General features: G+C 32.6%; 1 protein-coding gene across 2 annotated transcripts in view; it reads right to left on the bottom strand.

The window, feature by feature from the left end:
- LOC130897335 (ATP-binding cassette sub-family G member 1-like) overlaps window positions 1-13,034 on the bottom strand; it is a 55,803-nt gene extending 42,769 nt beyond the window's left edge. Inside the window, exon 1 of one of the 2 annotated variants that reach the window (XM_057806134.1) lies at window positions 12,733-13,034. In XM_057806134.1, coding sequence (XP_057662117.1) covers window positions 12,733-12,829 — 97 coding nt within the window. In that variant the 5' untranslated portion in view covers window positions 12,830-13,034. Of the gene's footprint in view, window positions 1-1,926; window positions 2,102-12,732 lie in introns of those variants that run through there. The other variant, XM_057806135.1, reaches the window with a different exon arrangement.
- Window positions 13,035-15,736: the final 2,702 nt, after the last annotated feature.

Raw genomic sequence — 15,736 nt, 5'->3', positions numbered from 1 at the left:
TCAGTAGGTGGGATAAGCGGCAGTAGCCTCCCACGTACTACAAAATAAAATTCAGTCATTTCCTCCCAACTGAAAATTTGTAAGCTGATTGTTCATATATTACAGTGATATATAAAAAAAATCAGCTAGCAGTGAGTCCAGGAAAACCTGGTCAGCTGATGCAATAGATGCTTCCGCTTAACTCCTTCGTAATAACTTCCAAAGTATCAGCTAACGGTTGTTCCACCGAGATATAGCCAGCTGACTAATATATTCACATCTACACAGAAGCTATTATCAATAAAATTTCTATTATTTCAGTTTCACAAATTTTTAGTTGGGAGAAAATGACTAAATTTCTTTTTTTTATCGTTTCATCCCACCCACCAAGCCGCAGCTGTCGTTCACTAGGCTTTATAATACAACATTCTACTAATTATCTCTTAAGAGGAACTTGGTCGTGTATTTTTGTTGCTGGCTCCTGGACTATTAGAAAATATACTTAAATATAAGTTCTGATCAAGTCCAGAAACACCCTGTAAAGACAAAGGATAAGTTACAGTGGAAAGAAGGATAACCAAACCCAAGGACTCTTCCACAAAGCAAGATGTTCTACTTGAGCAAATCTGTTTTTTGACGTCACAAATTACACGACATTACTTTATAGTGAAATGTAAACAAACAACATAATAATAAATAATTTGTTTATTTTTCCATATAGACGTCACTTTATAAGGCGAAGCTTCTTACGTTTTAAAAATATTATATGCACAAGATGAGGAAAGGACTCAAAAAATTAAAGCGCCCCAATATATCCACTCGAAAGATTAAAAAACTATTAACTAGACTTATATGACCATTGATTTTGTTAAGGCCGCTTGACATAATGCAATACAACGTGCAAGAAATTGCATGCAAGTCTCTGTAAACAGTAAAACAAATTCCTAACCTCAAATTTTATCAAATTTTTTTTACTTCGCTTAACAATGGGAAAACAAAGCTAAGTTTTCCGAAAATCAGCTGATATGTTAAGCAAAAGTAACTAGATTTCAAATTGCAATCATTAAAAATAGCACAAAACCGATAATGTGAAAATCTTGCATGAAACAATCAGATGAACTTCATATGCGCATGCTTTTGGTCAAGAAATATTGCGTCTTGCATTGCACGGCACGTTGTCTTGCATCATGTCAAGGGGACTTTGAAATCTCCAAGATGAAAGCTTTCATAGGATGGCTACACTCTTGCTGTAATTTGTGACTTCATAAAATTGGATTGTGTCGGTCTATGGAAGTAGACCGTCCTATTCTTTGTGGAAGAGTCCTTGAACCTAACCAACCGAAATTTAAGATCTTTGTGATGTTACCTGACCAAATCAGTAGCTTATCTTAAACACGGGCGTTTGTTTATCACATTATTTAAGAAAGAAATTGTAATATTTAGGATATAAATAGAGCTTTTTTTTAATATATTTATTTTCGAAGAGATTCATTTGATTCATTGCCGCTTTCTCGCTATTAATCTTAAACCATATATTCAGTATAGTTTGAAGCTCTTGTTGTGTTATGTTAAATTTCGATTTATATCGTTTGTTATACTAATTTTTCTTTATTATGGCAGGTTATTCCATATTATTGTTCCTTTCTTTTGTTTTATTTATCATAAACAGTATTTTGAATGTCTAAATTATTCACTTTTTATTTTAACGGAATATTAAAATTGATTTTCCATAGATTCTAATTTGAAAGTCATCCTATAAATGCTGTGTTTTTGAATAAATAATACTAATATGTTTCAAGTTATCAGTCAGATATCTTCCAGTTAATATTTGCCACGTTTTTATCTCACTTACAAGTTTACTCAATTTTCATAATAAAAGGTTGTACAATCTTTTTAATGGAAACATCTATAAACCCAAAATATAAAATATTTAAATGAGTACTGTACCTTCTTTTGTATGCGCACTTTTAAAAACTGAGTGAAATTCCAAACAGAATAACTGGGGATTTGAACTGTCGAACATTTCATCGAATAGTTCGGCACAATGAGATTTTTATTCACAAATATCTATTATTATCCATTTAGTTATCGATACGTTATAGTTTATTAAACAATTGGATATATCTATGATAGTATTCTTTTATATATACTAATTTACATTTATCTTATCGCCAAAGAAATGGTTTCATCAGTGGCTTCGCTATTTTTGTTACACACATTTATAATATTATTTATATGCTTCGAAATATTAGATTTATGAGATTTAACTGCGTTAAAATATCTCGAGGATTCGTTTCCAGCTTGAAACCATTATCCGAAATTATGAGGGGTAGTTATTTGTTAATTAATTCACCAATCACCCTAATATTTCAATTTGTCCACTTCTTGGAATTCTAAAATCAAAAATACTCACTACTGGCTTGAATAGAACTTAACTGTTGGGCTAAGCGAGTTAGAAATGGATTAGGTATACTTTGGGTGGCCCTGATAAAGATTCTTCTACAAGGGCTGAGTTGGGATGTTTTCAATGGTGTTATTTTTGTAGGGGAGAATGACGATAACCAATCTTGGAACATACCAACTGCAACTTCTTCATTCAAAGATTGTGAGAAATTATGCGGATGAATCCTCTGATCGATATTTCCTCACGCTGTGGATAACATCGATCACATCACGATATAATGATGTTTTCATTATGACAAGTAATAAATAGCTGCATTTATTTACGAACTTATGGATACTAAAATACAAAATTAACTTCTTTGTAATAATTGAAGAGTTGAAACTTTCCATTGGTTATTTTTTCAGTCAGATACCACACAAATAGCTTTCAGGTAAATCCCACCAGCTGCATAATTGATAAATCTAACGAGCACAATCGGTGCATCTATACCACACTCCTTCCGAATCCTTCGCAAATCAATCAAACATCATTTTCTATTCCACCATCTTCCATCTCGTCTAATTCGTGGTCATCGCATAAGGTTTTTTCATCTTCTGGGTCACTATGAAACACCTTTTTCTTCACAGTACCTTTAACTGTTTTTTTTTGCCTTATAGTGTTTTATTTTTTTGTATCTAACATTCAAGCTAATTTACCTTCTCTCTTCTGCTTTCTCTTCTAAAACTTGCTTCAAAGGGGTCTGTGAGTATTTCTTTGAGATGTTTATCTCTACATTCAGTTTTCTATTTGATAGAAATACGTGGAATTGTAATGAGGTAGAATTTCTCGAAACTGCTGAAGAAGTTGAGCTACAAGTTAGCGGACTTTCATATGATGTAGAGTCAGGTTGAGAATTCAGAGCTTTTGTGTCAATCTTAGTCCTCAGGTCGAATGAAATACGAATTATTGTAAGTAATTGATTTTGAAACAATAGGGGCATGAATCGATTTGAGCTGAACAGCATTAGGAACATATTTTCTATAACTGGCATAACAATATTACTGTTTTCATGGAAATTATCTGGAGCTAAGAAATCCTCATTCGTGAAGACATTCTGCAACTCTGGAATAAGTATCACTGAACAAACACGCCAGATCATATGAAATGATTCTCAGTAAAGCATCACTCTCTATGAACAGATCACATTCTCGGCTAAATGCAGCTTTCAAAGGTCCGTAAAATGTGACATCTAACGGTTGCTTCCTGTGGGATCCGTGAGGAGGAAGAGACAACATTGAGATGCCGTTTTCTCTCCATAAGTTATTAGTTTCAAAAGTTATGTGACTCCCATAGTTGTCTAATATCAACAACGATTTTCTGAGCTATCTCTCGAATGTGCCACTCCACAAAAACAAATTCATTTGATCATTCATTGTGTGAAGAGTGATATATTGCACGAGAAGAACCATCTTTTGAATTTGAACATCAAACATTCCAAATTTTTAAAAAACCAAGGTGCTCTTGGTAGATAGTTCCTAGGTGGTGGTTAGGTTAGGTTTCCCCATGGTCTTCGAGGAATGAGGTCGTCTGTTGATCCACAAGAAGAGAAGGGTGGCAGAATGCTTGGCTAAGGTGGAGGAATTTCTAACCGACAGACTTTTTTTCCATGAGCAAATAATAACTACAATTAATAGCTTAGGAAATTTTCAAACTTTGAGCTATTGGTATATTATTATTAATACATATTATTCTGGTGACATCTAATTGGAAGTATTTTGAATCAAGCGGGGAATTTTATCTAACTTATTGGTCCTTCCAATTTTCTCGTTGATTTAGTTAACCACTGGGCAAAAGTTTCTTGTGGATTTCTTTGCGCGATGCATATTCTTTTATACTGTTAAACCTAGTACTCGATTGATTTGGTGTTTCTCAACTTTCACCCTTATTAATTATTTATTTTAAAACTGCACGGCACTGGCAGAGTAGTTCGAGTACCCTCTCTCAAAACATTAGACGATCTGGTGGCTTTATGATTAACGATTGCTTTGTTGATGAGATAGTTAATTTATGTGATACAGGAGTCCTTGTTCATGTTCGACATTTGAGATCTTGTAAATAATATAGATAAAAAATATATTTTAGATACCACACCGGGCATAACAAAGCTACCTTATGTTACCATTGTTTTATGACGTCAAAAAAAAATTTTATTTCCATATTATCACGGCTATTGAATAAATTATTTGTTGAATACCCATGTATAACCCTTGTCTACGTTTATCGCCTAGTTTTAAAATGTAAAATCACTTTATTGATAAGTTTGTTTATAGGTTGAATGTAAATATAATTTATATAATTATTCACATACGCAAGTACAGATTGATGGTTTTTTCCATCACTTTCGATATTTTATTGAAAATAAAACTGTATTATAAAAAAGAGAAGCTCCCAGTATTGAAAATAATACCGAAAATCTAAGGCCGGTACCACACGATGCGTCCAATGCTTCCAACGTTGGACGCTGATACGATCTTAGTGTGCATCTCATTTGATGAATGTTTTGCTTCCAACATTAGCATTGAACTGTTGGCTATGGAAAGTAAGCTTTTTTGACCCGCGTTACAGAAGTACCCAACATTGGTACGAAGTTAGAACCAGCACTTGAGATACAACTAAACACACTTCTTGTATTTTTGTGCGTGATAACTACGTGTTTTTTATCCAAACCAAAATTACCAATATCATCCAGTTTATTTTATATCTGTTGTATGCTGTTTATCACTTTTTTGCCACGTTTCCATTTCTTTGGGTACGTTAAATTTATTTAGATGGTACTATGTATATAGCACAAAAAACAAATAAATTTCGACACAACAAGCATTTTATTTTTTGGAAATAATCATGGTAATGAAGAAAGTTTTATTCCCATATTTTGTTTTGTTCCTTAAAATACTTTCCTTTAAGTGTGATACAAACAATTTTTTGTAAATTCAGTTTTGTTTGGCTTCATTTGATTGATATTTTCGTCTTTAGAGCATATTATTACAACGGAATCCAACTACAGGAGATCATATCTGGAGAATATGGTGAATACAGAAGCAATTCATTGGATTTTACTACGGTTTTTATCGACTTGTAACACTGTGCATTATCTTGGTGAAAGAGAAATTTCTACATATTGTAAAAATAAAAATAAATGAAAAATCCATTTCATTTTGCTCAAGCGGCGTTCTTAAACATTCATACAAAATAGATGTCCTGATGATTAGTCATGAAATTTTCTTGAAGAGTAGTTAAGCTCACAATTTGACACAGCTGTCGTTGAAAAAAGTAAAGTCTTGATTGTTGTCTTCACAATTTATCTATAAATAATGAAAACAAAAAGAAATCATCAGGATTGTAAGATGGATGATTCATAGATTCGATTGATTCGGCGAAAAAATTTGTACGACAAATTAGACACTGCTTCTTGATAAAAACTGTCATATTTAATAAAACACTCGATAATATATCAAAGTCCAAAGATATTTTTTTTTATTGGATACCAGAGATTTCAAGAATCAGGAGGTTTTAATATATAAAGCAAAAGTTGTTGTAAGTCAGTAGGCAATTTGATGTCATAGTGATTACATCAGGACAGTAACAGGTAAACTAAAAGATGTATGTAAATAAATTAAATATTAGTTAATAGTTCAGCGTACAAATGTTTATTTTTAAATAATTAAATTGCGTGAATAAGTATATACACCGAGTGTATAAATTCCTTCCACCAGTTTTGTTCCTGAACAACAATGCGCATGGCCATTCATTCATTTTAGTTCCAGAAAAAATATAGGAACTGCGTTACGAAGCAGTATTTTCTGTGATAGCAAGAGACAATACAATACAAAACAGATCTTCAAATCATAAGGTCTAGTAAAGCAAAAAAATCGACTCGAGTCATAGCTTCCATTCTATTTTCATTTTAGCATCTCAAAGCTGTTTGTCTTCATTTTATGATGAGTGGTCTATGTTTTTATTGACTTGGTAAAGAAAAAATAACAAACGAAAAGGAATAATTTATTTGAAATTAACCTAGTGTTCCCTCTCTTGGCCCTAATAACAGCTTCCAATCGCTTTTTCATGTGCTGAACCAGTTTCGTTGCTAGATCTTGTAGATTTCGTGGCTGGTGTAGGATTTCTAACCAAAGCTTTTAAGTATATCTCATAAATGCTTGATAGGATTCAAGTCCGGTCTATACGCTGGCCACATAACGTCAATTTCAACATCCTGTAAATACTGCCGTACGGTACCTGCAGTATGTGGATGGGCATTGTCCTGCATTGGGATGAACTATTCGTCGATTATAGCGTAGGGAACGACGGAATCCCCTACAATTTCTTCTATGTATCAGTTCGCTGTCAATTCCACCGTTCTACCGCTAGTTTTAATAAAAAACAATGATCCAGAAACTTCATCCAAATATCATGATTTCTTCGCGAATCTTTCTCCACGTCTTCTGTAGACTTGTCATCTTCTATCGCTACTAAACACGCACACTCTGCTTTCTTCTGAAAAGAGAACGGAACCTCTTAGTTCGTCAGTCCAATTAACGTGTTTTCTGACAAGATCGATGAGTTGTGGTAAATTTGATGCCTGTAGCTGACCTTTTTGGCTAAAATATAGCTGTCTTAAGTCTTCTCCTCGCGTTTCTCCGAGCTCTTGTTGGACTTGAGCACCAGTGTACGTACCGATTTGTACGCTCATTTTTCTTGTAAGATCTCGTCTTCAATTAAAGTTACCGGTCTCTTGGTAACGAACGCAAACTCTGGAAACAGCAGGACTGACTCTTTTCAGCGCACTGACTCTGGCCTTGTCGCAATAAAGTGACTGTTTGAGCAGCTCATTCGATGTGAATCGGTTGACTTTTGATGGTTAAATGATAGTGGTGAGTCACGTAAATAATGTTTTATAAGGGTCAGTTAACCCTAACAAGCATAAAAAGATTGGCTACCGATCATAACAAGACAAATTACAATAATTTATATAATTTTGAAGCTATTACTATTAGCTTTAAGATTTTTTTGGTTACGAGTGTATTTAGGGCTACTTTTTACCCCTGCGTTTCATTTTTCGTCAAATTTGTACAGAAATAAATCCAGTCCTAAAAATTTCGAAATGGTACTATTATTTTATTATACAGCGGAAATCTTTAATGATACGACTAATATTAATTAGCTGGTCTTCTTTTGAACTCATTCTTTTAATTATACCAAAACTTGCCCATTTACATAGATATATCAAGGTTATAAACTTTATGAAATAAATTGGATAAAACATGTAACAAAGATTTATATCAGGGTCGCTATTTGTACATATTAAGAACTGGCCATACCGGTGCTGCCAACGGAAATCTTCCATTGCGGCCTTAAAGTTTGTTTCAAAATTTTAACGGAATACGGAAGAATGAATTTGATATTCAAAAGAAGCAATGCCAGAATAAAATTTCAATTTAATTTGTGGAAATATAATGGGACGATATTTGAATAAGATATATCGTGTTTGAAAGAGGTTATTAGAGCTTATTTCTAACAATTTTAATAAATGAGTCTTCTCTATATTTATAAGTACTCAAACCATTTCTTTCGTTAAAATAAACTAAAATAAAAAGCGCTGAAAATTCTTTGTCTATGATGTTTTTTTTTTTAAATAATACTAGTAGAATTATTTTTATGCGGAAATACAAAAAATGAGTATTAAGTTGTATATTTTTGAAATTTGAATGTATAATTTTTATTGTCTTTCTAATTAAAAATAATTGAGGGGTAATTTGAATATTCACTCGCACGGTTTTTCAAAGCAATTTTACAACATATCGTATTAATAAAAAGATATTTTTAATTTTAAAAACTTAATTGACTCCAATGTAAATTAAATTTAATCGTTGCGAAATTGTTATCACGTATCTCCGGGCACAAATTTCGACATCGAAACATTTTAAATCGTTATTAGTCATTTTGAAATGTGTTTTAAATAACTATAATTATTCCTTATTCTGCTTCTTGGTCTCTCCATGACCCACGACCCATCAAATATATACTGCAGTTCCATATGTACATCTGTTAACATTTATATCCTACAGATAAATGTATTACAAGGGACGCTGATTAAGTTATGAGATATGACAACATTGATATGAATATGTCAAATCTGACATTTTCATCATGAAGTTTGACATTTTTAATGGTTAACGTACGTAGAACATGTTTTCATGCGAGTACTATTTGAGTTGTTTACAGGTACTTAAAACATTCATCTTGGTCAAAAAATGGAAATTCGACGTGAATCAAACCATCAACAATATGCCGATCAACTCGCTTCGAGTTTTTGTGATGAAGCATCATCTCGAGGCACCGTGTTTTGCTGGTTTTCCAAATTCATAGTGGTCGAATTTCGCTACAGGTTCGTGAGGATCGTCCAAAATCGGCTGTTGTGCCAGAAAACATCGATGCAGTGCGTAAACTGATATTGCAAGATCGTCTTGTGGCATTCTGTAAGATTGAGTCACACTTTGACATTTGCTTATTTTTTTTTCAATGAATTTTCACCATTCTCAAGTTATACTCAAATGCGATTTCCCCCTGTACCTTACTTATGGGAGTTTTTCACATACACACGTTCTATCCTCAATATCTCAGGTTCTATTCAAGATAGAGACTTCGTTTTGGTTCAAGAACACTCGCTGAAATACCTTCTTTCTTTTGAGTTTTTGAACACTTAAATCGGTTGAGTTGGAGAGAAGCTAGGCGCGGACATTCAATGTGGAGTTATGGATTTTTGTAGGTTTTTGGCAATTTTTCTACAATCAAAGATCTATATCTCAGGTTCTAATATAGCTACAGAGTTCGTTTTGGTTTAAGAATACTCGCTGAAACATCCCCTTTTTTTTGAGTTTTTGAACACTTAAATCGGTTGAGTTGGAAAGGAGCTAGGCGCGGATATTCAATGTGGAGTTATGGATTTTTGTAGGTTTTTGGCAATTTTTCTACATTCAAAGATCTATATCTCAGGTTCTAATATAGCTACAGAGTTCGTTTTGATTTAAGAATACTCGCTGAAATATCCTCTTTTTTTTGAGCTTTTGAACACTTAAATCGGTTGAGTTGGAGAGGAGCTAGGCGCGGACATTCAATGTGGAGTTATGGATTTTTGTAGGTTTTTGGCAATTTTTCTACATTCAAAGATCTATATCTCAGGTTCTAATATAGCTACAGAGTTCGTTTTAGTTTAAGAACACTCGCTGAAACACCTTCTTTCTTTTGAGTTTTTGAACACTTAAATCGGTTGAGTTGGAGAGAAGCTAGGCGCGGACATTCAATGTGGAGTTATGGATTTTTGTAGGTTTTTGGCACTTTTTCTACATTCAAAGATCTATATCTCAGGTTCTAATATAGCTACAGAGTTCGTTTTGGTTTAAGAATACTCGCTGAAATATCCTCTTTTTTTTGAGCTTTTGAACACTTAAATCGGTTGAGTTGGAGAGGAGCTAGGCGCGGACATTCAATGTGGAGTTATGGATTTTTGTAGGTTTTTGGCAATTTTTCTACATTCAAAGATCTATATCTCAGGTTCTAATATAGCTACAGAGTTCGTTTTAGTTTAAGAACACTCGCTGAAACACCTTCTTTCTTTTGAGTTTTTGAACACTTAAATCGGTTGAGTTGGAGAGAAGCTAGGCGCGGACATTCAATGTGGAGTTATGGATTTTTGTAGGTTTTTGGCACTTTTTCTACATTCAAAGATCTATATCTCAGGTTCTAATATAGCTACAGAGTTCGTTTTGGTTTAAGAATACTCGCTGAAATATCCTCTTTTCTTTGAGTTTTTGAACACTTAAATCGGTTGAGTTGGAAAGGAGCTAGGCGCGGATATTCAATGTGGAGTTATGGATTTTTGTAGGTTTTTGGCAATTTTTCTACATTCAAAGATCTATATCTCAGGTTCTAATATAGCTACAGGGTTCGTTTTGGTTTAAGAACACTCGCTGAAACACCTTCTTTCTTTTGAGTTTTTGAACACTTAAATCGGTTGAGTTGGAGAGAAGCTAGGCGCGGACATTCAATGTGGAGTTATGGATTTTTGTAGGTTTTTGGCACTTTTTCTACATTCAAAGATCTATATCTCAGGTTCTAATATAGCTACAGAGTTGTATGTAGCCCTATCACGTGGGAAATCGTTCAAAAATGTCAAGGTAGAGATCAAACCAAAGGATCGACGTAACAGCCAATGTTGTTTCGAAGGAAGTATTGTGAAATTACAGAGTCTATTGTATTATGAACAATGTAGAAATGATGGCTTATTTTTTGACAGTGCCCCGATACCTTTTGTATACCTTTGACAACATAAGTATTGATTGATTCTATGACGCAGCACGGATCCGGACTAGTATTAAATATTTTATAAAAATGTGGCTGTCAAAAAGATTTGTTCGCGTTGGATACCACAGAATTCGACAATCGCTCAAAAAACCTCGTGTCGATGATGCAAAATTTAATCGCGGTATTTTAAAAGACGACTAAAAGATCGTGACCGACGACGAATCATTGATCTATCAATATGAAACCTAAACTAAACATCAATAACTCTGTATGGGACGAACCAAATATGACAATAGTTGTTCGCGCACGAAGCAAATTGTCGCCTGTTTTTTCGGAATAACTAGACATGTCGCCATCGTTCCATTAGAGCAACGTAGAACGGTTAATTCTGAATGATACCCTAGCATTTGTTTGCCAGGAATTTATCACTACAACGGCAAAGCGAGCTCTAACACAACAGTTCAAACAAAAACGTTTTTGAACAATCGAAACATCGGAGTCCTTATTTGGCACTCAATGATTTCCGCAGATTAAAAATAAATTGCGAGATCAACGTTTTTCTACACCTAAAGAAGCGTTCAAATCTCATAGTTTGGAGGTATATACCTCAATCAGAATGGAAAAAAGCTTGGTTCAAACGCATACAAAAGGGTATTGATCTTAATGGAGAATATTTTGAAAAACAATAAAGTCGTATCTAATTATATTGGTTTTTATTTACCTAGCGCTTAAGGAGACACTTCTGTCTAATAGTCGTTTGTGTGTAGTAGCAGCTTCATATTCGTCTGTAAACTACTTTCCACTAAATTTAAACTCACGACACCAACTTTCCATTATGTCATACGAAACTGCAGATTTTTCTAATACTTGTACCAAATTTTTGTGAAATTTCTTTGGGGACAACTTATTTAAACGGAGGTATTTAATCACTGCACCTTGCTTGCCACGATCTATTTTGATAGTGAGATGTGACTTTTACTGTAGGTTCAAGACATTCTAAAGTGGGTTTTATACATAATAGTTTACAATGTGACGTTATGATATATAAATGTTTTGATTTACAAATACGTTAGGAGGGGAGTAAAGAGTTCAGCCCTCGTAGGTATGTATATCGACAGTAACCTAACCAGTCGATCATGTGGATTTTTTTCTTTTAAATGGATCGTAAATATCGTACAGTAAACGTTGCAAATAAAATTTCCGTGGAAGAATCTCGGATTTCTTTTGCTTATTCTTCAGTATTTAATAAAATTCTAGTATTAGGATGATATATCGAAATTATTGTTTGAAATTCTTTATTTTTACACCATTATCAACAGCAACTTTTTCATGTTTCAAGATTCTTTTCAATATTTAACAATATGTCCAGACGTTTCGTCATTTAATTTTAATCTCCAAACATTCTTACTTTATTTTTATCCTTTGTAGAAAAAGAAACTAATATTGTACATACCATGAAACTCGTTTCTTGTTTGATTACAATTAGCATTTCAATTTTTTCGTTCTCAGAAAGGCTTGAAATAATAATTCATTTTTTTTGTGACATTACTACAATAAAATCCAGTTTTACTTTTTTGGTAAAACTAATACACAAGTCAATCTCGAGGACTACTTGTTTATATGAAATAAAACCTTTTTCTGGTATATATATATATATATATATATATATATATATATATATATATACGTACGAAAATCTTTTTGCTTGTTAGATAATTAAAAATTAGGTGAAATTGTCAAAGAATTATTAACTTTGAATCAAAAAGTAGAATTTCTAGTTTTTCTATAAACATTTTTAGAATTTATATGTTATTATTTTTTAATACTCCCTAAAAAATCGATCCTGGGAAACTAATAAACTAAAGATAAATATTATTTTCACTCAAATTTTCAAAAATATTGAACTATGTACATATTTTTAGAGAATATTTTATCAGTTTCGTAATCAAATATTTTCTTTAATATCATTTAAACCCCATAATAAAATTTTCTAAAATTTTTTATTTACTCACCATTTTTGATTTTTGTGGAATAATTCACATCGTGAAATTCGATGTCAGTAACTTGTTTATCCACCCTCAAATTTATCGAAAATATCTCGGATTCCATTTCACAAATTCACTCAAATAATTGTTATAATTAGTATTATTTATTGTTGTTGTTTTTCGATATAAATATTTTAAAGAGCTTGCGATACACTATTTCGGAGTGGTACTGGTGGTGGTAACTGGTCGAATGCGATTGTATCTGAATGTCAACATTGCAAATAACCGTGTGTTTATGTATATCCACGGATGGAAAAATATCATATATCAGATATCACGGTACCATGATCAAGGACGTACATTATTTCTACGTTGTTTCCGGAGATCTTGAGATTTTCTATACGTCTTAAAGGGAAGAAACCTATTTTTTGAAATAAGAAAAGTCGCGTCTTGCAATTTTTTTTGTTTATACAGGATGTTTCTAAATTCAGGAGGTCATTTCAGCCCATCTCTTTCAAAGATATCGCCTTTAAAAGGTTGAGTTTTATTTTTTTTCTAGAATTTTAGTAATACCAGAAACTTGAAATTCTGTAATTTTCGTGTACTCGCAAAGGACTAACTAAAGGTATTTTTACAATATACCTGTTCTATTATACGGGGGTGAAATTAGTAACCTTTACTCTACTTCATATCAAAACTTTTTTTTTAGATGAAGTTTAATGAAATGAATTTATAAAAACAGTAAAAAAGTCTAATACAATTCGTAACAAATGCTAGAAATAACCACTAAAATGTTGTCACTTCGACAATTCATTTACAGCGTTTATTCAAATTGTAGTAGGCTGATATCAAACAGTTTGTAGGTTGTAACATGTACAGGGTGTTTCAAAAAAGGTGATTACATCTCCAGAATAAATCCGTATCCAAGATAAAGGGCGTTAAATAGAATGTCATGTCATGTCAAGAATATAGCAAGAGGATATTCACTTACAACGGGCGCAATAAAAATAATCTGTTATGTGGATGACGCTGTAATTGTGGCAGAGAGCGAAAAAACCCTTGTCATCTCTAAAGAACCAATGAGGTGCAAACTCGCCCTAGAAAATAAAACCATAGAACAGGTAATGTCATTTGACTATCTAGGCACACCAGAACAGAATAAATGAAGTAAAAAGACAGGCAAACAAAGCCAGCCGAATATCAGGCGCACTCCGAGACATTATCTAGAATAATACCAGTATGAACAAAAGGGCGCAAAAGTTAAAATATACGTTAGACCCATATTGACATGCTTTAGAAACAAGAACGGACAACAAAAGAACTAAAAACATCATTGGAACAACAGAAATGAAAATACTCTATATGCGGATGCACATTAAGGGACAAAAAGAGAAACACAGACATAAGATACGAATTTCAGGTGGAAGACATGATCAGATGGGAACGTAAACATAGAAGAGCTTGGAACGAACACGTATAAAGTAATAACCGATGCTAGTTTAAAGTATTGATAGAGTTATTAATTATTATTATTAATATATAATATGTGAATTGAAAAATTTTTTGTCGCGTAAATAAGACTCCATCGATAAAACGGATACAATCAATTTGGGACTGAGGGCGTTTCTTAAAACTCCAGTCTAATCAGTATGGGATTTGATTTTTTAAATTTAAATAAGTATGGGCACTGAGCTATTGAAGGCTTTAGTATGAAAGAAATGACAATTTGATGATAATGTATTGAGGTTCTGGGACTCAAACTGTTGTTTGTTTCATACTAAGGCCTCCTCAATAGCACTGTCATTCATTGATAGTTATGACCTTGTTATTTGTTAAATTAGATATTGGTAATCAAAATGTACTCAAATTTTTAATACACTGACATGTTATTAACCTCAAGCGAGTTAAGGAAAGTTAGAGTTAAGAAAACTCTTGTGCAGCTGTTACGCGTTATACAGAAAAGTTTTTTCGATGAAACCTACCTAGTAAAGATAGATTCAGAGCCATTGAATGACGTTGTCGAGAAACTGGGAATATGAGACTTAAAAAAATAAAGTCTGGTAGGCCAAGAACTACGACACCTAGGAGCTCTTGAAATAGAAGACGAAAATCTCTGGAAATTAAAGCGATCCCACATTCTAGACTTTTTAAAAGGAGTGGAATTAATGGTTCAGCTGTTGACAGTGGGCTCCCCATTATTGCAGCAAGAAAGGGGGATACAATAAATGTTAGAAGGGGTTGTAAACTATTATACGACTTTATTTATTTTCTTTTGATATTCCGACAATGTTTTTTTATGCGTAAATTGGATACTATTGTTTTAAGATCTAATTGTGAAGTTTAATTCTTTTGAAATTACTTTTAGAAAATCAATCAATTGAAACGAAATCCTATTCGATATTTTTTTGGCAATCAAAACTTGTAGTAGTAGCTCGAAATCACAAAATTTTCCGCGCTATCAAATCGCTAAAGATATTAAGCAATTTATTAATTTATTCAATAATAACCCACCGACAAGTAGAAGAAAAAAAAACAAGTCGAATAATGACTTGAAAATATTTTTTATTAATTGAACGAGACATTAAAAAATATCTTAAATATGATAAACCATTATTTATTCATTAATATATAGAATAATAATAACTTCCATATGAATTAAATGAGTAGTTTGATTAACTTAAAAAAATATGAATATAAACAAACAAACCAACCAAAAGAACGATTGAAGGAAAATTCAAAGCAATTCAAATAGGAAATAAAAGACTTAATAAAATCATAATATAAATATACAGCGAGAACTGACAATTTTTTAACAGCGCAAGAACAAGTAAATACCTAAAGGAACATGACAACATCCTTAAGAACGTGTTTAATATATGGATAGGAATCAATACTGACTACATTGTTATCAATTTGTCGAAAATTAAAAAAAAATTGATACATTTTAAAACAAATTTTCATTAATGTCTTCAAAATAAGCTGTAATTAAGTATACCAGCAGTGAATCTAATTTCCAAACACTTGTAATCCT

This window comes from Diorhabda carinulata, chromosome 8 (genome assembly GCF_026250575.1).
Source record: "Diorhabda carinulata isolate Delta chromosome 8, icDioCari1.1, whole genome shotgun sequence".
Taxonomy (NCBI): Eukaryota; Metazoa; Arthropoda; class Insecta; order Coleoptera; family Chrysomelidae; genus Diorhabda; species Diorhabda carinulata.
The sequence above is the reverse complement of the archived record's forward strand: the minus strand, read 5'-3'. Positions and strand labels throughout refer to the sequence as shown.